The sequence below is a fragment of the Alosa sapidissima genome, chromosome 9 (assembly GCF_018492685.1).
Source record: "Alosa sapidissima isolate fAloSap1 chromosome 9, fAloSap1.pri, whole genome shotgun sequence".
Lineage (NCBI taxonomy): Eukaryota > Metazoa > Chordata > Actinopteri > Clupeiformes > Clupeidae > Alosa > Alosa sapidissima.
In genome coordinates, this window is record NC_055965.1 from 862,746 (window position 1) to 875,335 (window position 12,590).

Sequence of the window (12,590 nt, forward strand, 5' to 3'; positions counted from 1 at the left end):
TTTCGCAAGAGTTTTGCTGGTATAGCAGGTCAACCACCATAGGGTGTTCAAACAAGCTGGTTAATAAGCTGATCAACCAGCAAACCACCTTAAGCTGGTCAGGCTGTTTTCAGCAGGGATATTAAAGGAGAAATCTGGTGATTTTTCACATACAGTAGATAGTTTCTCGAGGTCATCGAGTAATGTTGGTACGAATAAAACAAAAACAATCGGTTTTACCTAGCTCGAGTTGCTAGTTCCAGCAGCTAAAGCAGCCAGGCAGCTACAGCGCTACACTGTGAGGGCATGTCCGTGAACTAGGGCTGTAACGATATGCGATTCGAAACCGAAATCGCGACAGATCATATCCCTGAACCTGTGTCACGGTGTGAAAAGGCAGAACCGCGACACACCCTTTCTAGTGTTTCAAGCAGCGCTTTGCAGCTTTCACGGCCGCATGAGCAACACACATCTCCCACTTTATTACGTTGTCCAAAAATTACTTTCATTGTAGACTATGCGTGCAACTTTAACAAACAGTAAACCCCCTCTCCTTGCCCCGCTCTCTCTCACTCTCCCTCGCTCTCGCTCTCAGTGGACACGCGCGACTCGGCCTGCACAATCCAAATAAAACATTCACAATCGTGAAAGCAAGGACGCATAGAAGACGACTAGCTAAATTACTGTTAAATCCGCTTAGCATCATTAGCATGCTGCACATATTTGTTTAAAAATCTTGCATTCAAGTTGACTGATCATCCCAACACCAATGTTTCCCAAAAGTGCCTTTCCCAAGAAGAACAAGTATTACCTTGAAACTTAAACACACATGGGGAAACTGAACAGTCAAATCAGTAGACTATGATAAGCTAGCCAACTATGCTACTTTGTTTACAATATTTCCAGGCTTCAACCAGACAGCTGAATTAAAGAGGTAGAGTTGTAATAGAAATAGTAGGCCTTGGCTATAGGCTAATCTGCATAAATATCATAAATTCAGTATTCTCTCTTTTTATATCAGGATATACAGATATATTATATTATATATTATATTATATTATAATCCTCTGGTGTTCTAAGGTAGGCTTACCTATATTGAACCGTGGGTCAAAAATCGTGATACAAACCGAATCATGAGGTTGGTGTATCGTTACAGCCCTACCGTGAACCCCCTTACATATAGGTACACATACAAGGAGACTCTTGTGAAAAAAACTCCACTGTGAAAAGGCTGTTAAAACTGCCTGAAGCCAACTTAACAACAACCTCTCTGATGGTAATTGTAAACTGCAAATATCACCCAGGCCGAAATGCTAGCAGCAAGTGTCACAAAACGTTTTTCACAAACTGTTTATGTGACTGTAGCCTTCCAACTGAAGACTGCATTTTAAAACGTATAACTAAATCAAATTCCACCTCGTCATCTGGATCCCATCCCCAATTCCCTAGTCAAGCATGCTTGCCTGCCATAATATCTCTGATAACCTCCATCATCATATCCTCTTTGTCAGCTGGCACAGTTCCCTCTTCACTGAGAGTTGCCATTATTAGACCAATTCTGAGAAAATGCAACGATTTCAATCATTGTTGTCCTATATCTAACCTGCCATTCATTTCCAAAATACTGCTGAAGGTAGTTGCATCTCAACTTCAGACCTACCTCCAAAACAATAATCTCTTTGAGCAATTTCAATCTGGTTTCCACCCCCAACACAAGCAACCCTGGTAGATAACAAATGATCTCCTCTGTGCAGCTGACACTGGTCTACTGTCCATCCTCATCCTTTTAGACCTCAGTGCCGCCTTCGACACAATTTCACCCCAACTATTGTTGGAGCGACTAGTGAGCATTGGAATCTGTGGTGCAGCTCTTGCATGGTTTGCTCACTATTTAGCAGACAGAACATTTTAGGTCCAGATTCAGGACCAGTGGTCAGAAAGCTCCATTCTCCACCACTGAGTCCCACAGGGCTCAGTGCTGGAGCCACTTCTGTTCATCATCTACTTCCCCTCAGTAACATTGTAACAATCAGCCCTTTACGTCCTTTTTAAACAGCTGTGTTACTATAAACGCACAAGGGGTTCTTGGGAATGAAGGTAGTAATCGACAATAACAAAACACTTCAATACTGTCACAAATACTTTTTGCCTTATTACACAAACACATATGCATAAGAGCAGGTATACTGCCGTTAATAAAGCACACAGCAACCAACAAATATTCAGACGGCGCTGAACAAACAAGAAAAGACGCACCAAACAGTTGAATTGAATGACGCGCTTAGCGCAGTATATATATATGGTGTAATATATATAATATATATTACACCAATTATCCCGTGCAACCACACAATACTTGAATCTCCCCCCCCCCCTTTGTCTCAGTCCCCAAAATTAAACTAAAAGTCCAAACTAAACGAAAACTTCAGGTCTTTCCCAGGATCGCGCTATAGTCTTTATATTCCAACCAGGAAACAGGTAGGCCGCGAAAATAATCCTCTGTCGGAGCGCAGCGAAAAATAAATAATCCACAACAAAAAAGGCAAAAGGTCAAGCGCTGATTCAGTGGTATACCACGCCAAAAAATACCCAAACGAGATAGATCTCACCAGATCCGTTGAACGTCGGGCAACGTTAACACGCGAAGTTGAAGTTTGGGGTCCGGGCACGTCCTCTTGCTGGAGACGCGCGTATGAGGTACAGTCTATGCAGTTGCACAATGTTTTCTCCTCTCCTCCATTAAAGCAGTCTCTTAAGACGTGTTTTAAGAGCTCTCGAACCCAAGGGAACTAGCTTTATCTCTATGTGGCTGCAGCAAACATATATTACACAGATATACATATGAATATCATTCCTCATACATAAACATTATAGGAAATCAAGATACAGTAATGTTCCGTGCAATAATAAATGTAAAGGAACACTTAAATTAATGTGACGGTGTCACAGATCCCCCCCCCCCCCAGCCGGAGGCATCGGGGCCAGAACCCCGAAGTAGGGCTTCAGGTTGACCACATTAACAGTGTCCATTTTTTTGTCCTGGTCATTCCACTGTATACGGTAATTGATGGGGCCTAGTTTTCTCATCACAGTAGCTGGACCTGACCACTTGGGCGCAAGCTTCGATGAGAAGTTTTCTGATGCTTTAGAGAGTGGGTGAGTACGGACCCAGACCAGGTCTCCCGGCAGGAGTTGTGCACCTCTCCTGTGGGTATTGTAATACCTGGCTTGTCTGGACTGACACGCCTCAACTCTCTTCTTGATTTGCTCATTCATTTGTTTTTGTCTCTCCAGGAGTGTGTATGGTGACTGTTGTGGCGTAGGAGGTGAACTGATGAGTCTCTCCAGTGGACCCTTCAGGGTCCTTCCGAGCGCCAGCTCTGCAGGGGTGCGGCCTGTGGTTTCATGATGGGCAGCATTGATGGCGAAACGGAACTCCCTGATCCACTGGTCCCAGTTCTTATGTTGGTCCCCCACATATGACGCAATCATTGTCTTGATGGACCAGTTGGACCGCTCCGTGAGGTTGGCTTGTTCTGGTCGGGTGTGATTGGGCCCTCTCCGGCCGCGCTGTGGTCCCCGAGCCGCTCCCTCAGTGCCTGGTCCACATTGTGGACGCCCATCAGCAGGCTGTAGTCCATGATCTTAAAGCTCTGCAGCAGCAAGCAGTCCCTCTGGATGGTCTTGCTGAGGGTGTTGTAGTTGTCGGTCTCCATCTGCAGGCCGTCAGGCAGGTCCTGGATGAAGTCCAGATCCTTGTAGGTGGGCACTTTCTTGTCGCGCTCCTTGGCCGAGGCGCGCCGCTTGTAGGTGGAGCCCTTCAGGTCGAACTTCATGTGCATGGGGATGGCGCGCGGCAACAGGTTGTTCATCACCACGATGCGGATGTTCTTGCCACCCGCCTGCACGCAGTACAGGCCGTAGAACTTGGGCAGCAGCGTGCGCTTGTTCTGGTTGAGGTTCATGAAGTATCCGGGCAGCAGCTTCTGTAGAAACTCAGCTTCTTTGTGCTGCACTGTTTTGATGATGAATTCGTCGTCACTGGAAACGTAGAAGATTGAGCCACTCGCTCCCGGATTTGACAGTTCGATGAGTGGATCATTGCAGAGAGAATACAAGTAGTCATCAGGTCGGATGCCAAAGAGTTAGTAGCGGAAGGCAATAGGAGCGTACAGTGGGCATCGCTTTCAAATGACCACTTCATTCGCGCATTACGCGGCGTGAAGCTGCGAGAAGCTATAGTACCACTTTCAGCCACTGTGCGTCGCTCTGCCACTGTACATCGCTCTGCCTGCCGTCCCTTACATAATTGTTGCCGAGAGTAATCCCAGCCTACGAATTCAATAACAAAATAAATCATGCATAATTAAACATTACCTCGATTTAGGCTACTTGGGTATGGCTTAAGGCTTGACTACACGAAAATCGAAATCGAAATTTGCTGTCTACATTATTGTCAGTGTTGGGGTTAACGCAACTACGCAAATCAAAACAGTGGTGTGATAATTGAGCCAGTAGAGAAATAACTGTTCAGAATTAATCTGTAGCCTTGGGTAGGCTTCTGCAGAAAACAATGTTGTTGCCGATTTAATACTATCTGGCGACGTTTTTAACAGGCTACGCAGTAGAGGCTTAGACAACTATGACTCACGTTTTGGTTTCGTAAATTAATTTGCCCTACTTCTTGACTGCAATGTAGTCAATTGACTGCTTGACATGTCATTTTTATTTTTCTGTACGATAAACAATTACATCTGCTTTATGCCGCAGAATTACATTCATATTTGCCTGACTGCAGACGCGCCACTTCCCTCCCCATATTCCAATATTAAGATAGTATAAAGTGCTTTTTGTATAGGCTACTATCATAAAAAAAAAAAATAGTTAAAACGAATAGCTATTTGCAATTTGACAAAACACTGGTCCTCATTTTGCGAATGCGAGGACGATATGAGCCTGTTGCATTTAGTTAGATGTCCGAGTCACACATAATGTTTGAAAACCACTGGCTCGTAATCACAATAATTTAACACACGACAGTTGGATAACCTACTTCATCATGTCCCCATGCCTACATTTTTGTGAGTAGCATAGAGATCGTTAAAAACAATAAAGTATGGCTCTCCGTTTGGGACATCGAAAACTTTTTTTAATTTTTAATAGACTTCCGTCGAAGATGCTGACTTGCAAAAGCCTCGGGATAACACGTTATCTCCACTATCATCAGTCATGCCCCTTGATCAAAGTGGGGAATGAAATAAAAGTTTGATAACCACTGGCTTAACAAGTTACCTGCAGTCCAGAACACAGAATCTATTGCAATATTCTGATGATCGGCGATGATATCGGCAAATGTTTGTTTTCCAAAGTAAGAATTTCACTTCACCATGCACCTTCGACAATACCTGGCCTACCTGGTATCATTACAAACATTATTCTGTGTCCTAAAACTGGCATATTTTATGGCATTGTGTCATGTAAGTTCGTTGCAAAATCTAGAGAAATGTGTGAGGTGGTCAGCGGGGGACAATTGAGACACACATTGGATTGTGTTATTACTTGAACATTCCACACTATCCACAGCTGTGGTAGGCCTATCAGGGGCAGGAGGATTACTGTCAGCGCAGGCTTGCAGGCTTGCCCAAAATAAAGGCATGTGGTTTGCGCAGCCTACAGTAAATAACAGACCCGCCAGAATGTGCGTTATGATGCTTTTTTACGAGCAAGATGTTTTTGGTACCCTACGCACACTGCATGTTCTTAAATAACAATGATCATCAGTAATATTCGACCATTAATTTGGGTAAATGGGCAAGCGTGACCACCTTGATTGGCTGATTGGCTGATGATTGTAACGCGGGCATGATTCCAAACACCTCCCTTACGATGATGAGTGACAGGTCTCAGAATGCGTGCGCTACACAAGGACGGGAGATGATGAATAACTGGGGCCGTAGGCTATTCACAAAGGCTTTTATCTTACTACTAGGAGTAGGCTACTCCTAAATCGCACTTAAAGATTTTAGATTGGAGTTTTCTCTTAAAAGTTATTCACAAAGCCTTTCAGACAACTCCTAAACTAGGAGTGAGTCTTCGTGGCTATGGATGACGTCATTACTCATGCACAAGCTTGACTGAAGTGACCACCTTGATTGGCTGACGATTGTAACGCGGGAATTCCAAACACCTCTCTTCCGATGATGACCGACAGGTGACAGGTCGGAGAATGCGTGCGCTACACAAGTAGTGTGAAGGACGGAAGATGATTAATAACTGAATAAAAAGGCCTAGCCTAAATTAATAAAGAGTAAGGCAAAACAAATAGCTTAGTAGCCTAATGAAACATAGGCCTATGGATTGATGCAGTAGCCTACCGTTGCAACATTATTAAATGAATCTGTCACCATATCCCTAGGCTACGTTTGCAAAGAGGAGAACATTTTAATTTGATTCACAATGAAACGTTACATTTCATTTCCATGTTAACAATGAGTAGTTTGTGTTGTTGTTGGTGGCGTTATTGCATCCCTTTTATGAATGCAAAATTGTTCCCTTGCAATTGGAAGCTCCTGTTGCGCATAGGCTATTTCAAAACATCGCAACGTAAAATGCCACAAAAAAGCTGTTTATGAATAGGTCTTAGTGAGTTAGGAGTCCTCTCGACTTAAGCTGTCCCAGACTTAGGTGCTACTTTTAGGTCTAAAATGCTTCGTGAATTACTTTTTGTGAAAAAATTAGGAGTCCTAAAGTTAGGAGTGACACGCCCATTATTTTTAGGAGTTGCTCCTAAATTCGCCAGTTAGGAGCTACTTTTAGCCTTAAAATTCTTTGTGAATATGGCCCCTGAATAAAAAGGCCTAGCCTAAATGAATCAAGGCAAAACAAATAGCCTAGTAGCCCAATGAAACATACGGATTGATGTAGTATCTTGTAACATTATTAAATTATTCTGTTACTATGCCTACGTTTGCAAAAGAGAACATTTTAATTTGATTCACAATAATGTTACATTTAATTTACATATTGACAATGATTAGCCTAGTTTTGGTTGTTGTTGGCGGCGTTATTGCATGTTAGTTATGCCTACAATGCAAAATTGCTTCCTCGCGATTGGAAGCTCCTGTAGCTGCATAGGATTTCAAAACCGCAGGTTTGTGAATAGGTCTGTGAGTAAGGAGTCCTCTTGACTTCTTTTAAGCTGTCAGAGGTGGGAAGGTGTGATTTTTGGGGGGAAGGGCCGGATTAACTGGGCACAATTGTCTGATGGCCCCCCTTCCCCCCAGCCAACGTGAATCGGGTGGTTAGTTAATAGGCCTATCGTGAAGATTTTTCCTGCCATCTAAGGCACGAGCGCATCTGTGAGGCCAAGCCTCACCAAGTAGCTCGTTTGTTTACAACTAACATTCCATTTAATTAAACTGCTTTATAGGCTATGCCGAAATAGTTTTCAACATTTTGAATATTAGTGTCGGGTGAATTGAAATGTTCTCAAAGTAGCCTTATGGCTGAAAGCTGCTTGGGACCCCCCCCCCCCCCCCCCCCCCCCCGTCAAGCAATATAACCATACAAACGCGCTAAGGAGTAATTTTGGCTTTGTCAGAACTGAAGAGCTGTGGACGGCACGGCACGGTATGCCCAATGAAAATAAATTAACGCAACGCAACACAACACAACACAGACCCCGCTTCTCTCGCGTCAGTCACTGACATGAACGAAACACAGAACCCGCTTCTCTCACGGCAGTCACTGACAGTAACCTAGAATAAATGCATGGGGAAAAACACTTCCCCATGACAAAGACATCGTAAAACACTGAAAGTTAATATTTTGTCACTAGCAACATTCATCTGTCCTTTGTCAAATGTATTATGTTCCAAGTACCCTATGCGTAATTCTGCTTCATAAAGTTGAACAAATACATTTGCTTATTTCACAGAAAAATATAAATAGCCAGTCTACAGTGCAGAGTTGTTAAGTTATGGTAGGCCAACTTGCAGTGAACATACAAAGAGGGGAAATTATTTCTCTTGCAGCTGAGTAGCCTCAGGTGCGCACGTAGACATAAGGCCGAACATGCAAGCGCCAATGAATCGTGCTCTCACGGCAATCGCGCCGTTAAACTTAAATAGGTTAACATCACTCTAAGTTCGCCTTCAAGCAAGGAAAACGATGATTTGAAGACATCTGTTTCGTTGGAAGGGCAAGGGGTAGCAACAGGGCAACACAGAGACAGGCCCGATGGCAGGGCTGTTATGAGAGTATTAAAATATAGGATATTCTACGGGAAAACATTAAAACGGCAAGTTAAAATACGTGATAAACACGGAAAACGTTGGCATGCATTGTTTCGGTCCCCGTGCACAGGGATTATTTGTCATACTATTAATCACATATGATTATTTGTGAAATTGTGCAAACAGGCGCAACACATTTGAAAAGGAAGGACTGGTAGCATGCAAGCTCACGGGAAAGATTGATTTAAGAATGTTATCACAAAGTGTGTGGTTGTGGCGCGGGCGGAAGACAATTGGCAGGGGAGGGTCATGTCTTTTTTTAACAATTCTGTCGGAGGGTCATTGAACAATTTCTAGCAGGCAAGAGAGGGTCATGCAACTTCCAACTGAAGCACTCAAAATTCCTCCGGTGGCCCCTTCAATAAATAACGATCAGTCCCTAGATTGCTGCTGGGCTATATGTCTTGGTTCTGTTAACAACTTATTGTCAAACGCATAGCCTATCTCGCGGTTGCATCCATTACAAACAAACATGCAATGTGAACGTCTATGATTGGGGAGAGCACTAAATGCTCTACTGAATAAGCACGAAGTCAAACCTTTAAATGAAAAACACTCTTTAATAATCCAAAAAAATAAACCGCTAATGAAGTAAACTTGTGACCATCAAAAATCGTTTATCGCCTGTAGGCCTAACTCCGTGATAACAGGACGTAACAGGAAGGCATTTGGCTGAGCAACGGAGGTTAATACTCTATATTTTGTCCTAATGATGTCTATCATCGTTGCACTCGGAGAAAACCAGAATGTTTAATTTGTCCTGCGTCTCTACGGCTGCAAACGGGATTCACTCGCAGTTAACCAAATATTTCTTTATTAGGGCAGGCATATTTCTGGCTATTACATTATTTCTAAACCAGTCTGCTAAAGTCTGTAGTGAAGTCTGTGTAGGGTTTTCCAGGCTCCATTTCTTTTTACGAGACACCCTGCTCACTTGAGCCATCTACCGGTTGTTTGGGTTGTTGCAGCGTCTCACTGGAAAAATACAAATTAAAGTCGCGTGATACCGAGTGATCCCACGCGCGGACCGCGAGTGAAGCTGGCCAATTCGAAGCACTGCCCACTGTACGTCTTAAATCTGAAGTCACTGTAGTGGTGAGCTGGGGTCAGGTTACTGCCCTCACTGGGAAAGAAGATGCTCTCTACGACGACAAAGTCCTGCATGAGCACATCTCGCTCTGCCTTCTGACTGAGACTGCCCACGGTGTACGTGATGCCCAGCTGGATCGCCCCCTTCAGAGCTGAGGAGGTCGTCTTTTTGTAGGTGGTCTCTCCAGTGGGGTCCACCCCCCTGTGTCCGATGGTTTTCTTCAAGGTCTGGGAGGTGCCTGAGGAGCCCGGAGCCTCAGGTGAGGCCAACTTCCGGGATCCACTGGCCCCTGTAGGAGCAGTCGAGCCCGAGTCAGCTGCACCGGCTGTCGCCATTTTGCTTTGACTTTTTTTCCTCTTCTTTGCTCCTCCTCCTCCTTCCTTGCATCAGGTGTTCTAGAGACTCACACCATCTTTAAAAACAAATATTGGTCTCGGGGATTACAGCGCGGCCGGAGAGGGCCCAATCACGCCCGACCAGAAGCGCCCCCAGACCCAGAAGTCTCTCTACTGCACCGCCATGGAGTCCATTCAGGGCGAAGCCCGCGGCAAGGGAGCCTTGGACACAGAGGACCACATGGGAGGCATTCCAGCACGGACTTCCAAAGGGGAGAGGCTACTCATCTACATCGGAATCATTGACATTCTTCAGTCCTATAGATTAATTATACAAGAAAAGACGCACCAAACAGTTGAATTGAATGACGCGCTTAGTGCAGTATATTATTATTACACCAATTATCCCGTGCAACCACACAATACTTGAATCCCCCCCCCCCCCCCTTTGTCTCAGTCCCCAAAATTAAACTAAAAGTCCAAACTAAACGAAAACTTCAGGTCTTTCCCAGGATCGCGCTATAGTCTTTATATTCCAACCAGGAAACAAAACAGGTAGGCCGCGAAAATAATCCTCTGTCGGAGCGCAGCGAAAAATAAATAATCCACAACAAAAAAGGCAAAAGGTCAAGCGCTGATTCAGTGGTATACCACGCCAAAAAATACCCAAACGAGATAGATCTCACCAGATCCGTTGAACGTCGGGCAACGTTAACACGCGAAGTTGAAGTTTGGGGTCCGGGCACGTCCTCTTGCTGGAGACGCGCGTATGAGGTACAGTCTATGCAGTTGCACAATGTTTTCTCCTCTCCTCCATTAAAGCAGTCTCTTAAGACGTGTTTTAAGAGCTCTCGAACCCAAGGGAACTAGCTTTATCTCTATGTGGCTGCAGCAAACAATACTGGCGCCACGCATTCAAACACCCTGCATTTGCTGAATCTCTCCACCGACCCACCAAACACCTGACGCACCCACCTAAGTAAGCTTGTATGCGTGGTCATAGCAATCGCGGGCGGCCGAGGCCTTAAAGAGACACCCCACATTCTTACCAAAACCACAGTGGACAATACATATATTACACAGATATACATATGAATATCATTCCTCATACATAAACATTATAGGAAATCAAGATAATGTTCCGTGCAATAATAAATGTAAAGGAACACTTAAATTAATGTGACGGTGTCACAACATCTTCAGGCACTATAGCATCCACTTTCACTCTTATGCTAATGACACACAGCTCTATGTCCACCAAACTACTACTCTGCCTCCCAATACCCTCATTGCTTGTCTCCATGACATACAGACATGGATGGCAAGCAGTTATCTGAAATCCAACAGTAAGAAAACTGAGCTGTTACTCATTGGCATCACATCTACGCTTGAAAAAAAAACAATATCTCTTCAATCTCCATTGGTGAGACCACCATATCTGTCTCCAAACAGAGCCTTGGAGTTATCATGACATCAAACGTTGGCAGGTGTCAGCCTTAGGACCTCCCAGAGTATTAACAGACACAGCTAGTAAGTGTTTTAAATCCAAACACATCAACAGTTACAAGCCATACATCATTTTTTGTCATTTCAGAGACCCCTAGAGGTCAAAGGTCACTAACTTTCTTGCACATTCTAACTATGATTTCCTGAGTCTATGTATCAAAACTTTGGTTTTGATACAGTAAAGCATTGAAGAGATATGAGTTCATTTCCTGTTTGCCACTTGCACCGCCGATTTTGATTGGCTATGATCATTCCAGAAAGTAATATGGTGGTATGGCATGTTCTGATGATGGCCTGTGCCAAATTTGGTGAAAATTGGATACAATTGGTGATAAGATAAAGCTTTTTGGTGTTTCCGATAAAATCCAAGATGTCGGAAAATCCAATATGGTGGAAATTAATGTCATAGAGTGCATCGAAAGCGTTTTTTTCCCTACTGACTGCAATTATGCCTCCTTTTTGACGAAAATGGGCAAATGGGTCAAAAGTTATGTGTGTGAACGCATGTCCAACCTTTACCTGTTGGTGGCACTACAGCGCTCAAGGTGCTGACATGAAACTTGGTGAAATTAATCATGGGACTATCCCTAATCAGTGTGTCAAATTTCTCCAATGGACTCCAATGGCAGAGGAATAATATTAAGAAAAGGTAGAAACACAATGAGTGCCTTCGCTGCTTGGCCTGCTAAGTCATCTTTTTCCAATTATCTGGTTTTCATAGACTGGGACAATATGTATCTTATCATCACAACTTGGATTTCTCTGTAAAAATCTAATCTGAATTATCAGTGAATTGTCAGTGATTTGTTCTTGCAAGATAATAACACCCTCCTCTATTTATTCAGGATAATGGTGATAACTCACACCGCATCGCTCCATCGCCTGTAGTCCATGTGCGGGGTCTGTGTGAGTCTGTAGTGGAGGCTGATCTTGTGGAGGCCTTGGAGAAATTTGGAAATATCTGGTAAGATAAGTTATCATTGTTGTAAATGTGTTGTTGTCCAACCATAGTTATTTTACACTTGTTTATGTATGTTGTATGTTTTTACTGTAGGAACATGACAAAATGGGTACCCCTGTAGTGCTCAATAGGCACCCAATACGTTGTAAACTGATAACAAAAAGGGAATTGATGTTACTTTAATGGGAATTGCTTGCTTATGTTACTTTAATGTTTTTTCCCTCAACATTTGGTACACATTCTTTGCTGTTATTTGAAATATAATTGTATGTGTCTATGTATTAAACATATTATGATATTATATGTATTATATGTTTTAAAAATACATTTCAAAAATACATTTAAATGTAAAAAAGGTTACACAAAATAAAATCTAACCAAGTGTTATTAATCTTATATTAAAATCAAAAAATCTATTCGGTATT

The 12,590-nt window shown here is 43.3% G+C and overlaps 1 protein-coding gene across 1 annotated transcript in view; it reads left to right on the top strand.

The window, feature by feature from the left end:
* LOC121718555 (heterogeneous nuclear ribonucleoprotein L-like) overlaps positions 1 to 12,590 on the top strand; it is a 64,917-nt gene that overhangs the window by 24,356 nt on the left and 27,971 nt on the right. The window contains exon 2 of the mRNA XM_042103580.1: positions 12,050 to 12,168. Coding sequence (XP_041959514.1) covers positions 12,050 to 12,168 — 119 coding nt within the window. The remainder of the gene's footprint in view (positions 1 to 12,049; positions 12,169 to 12,590) is intronic.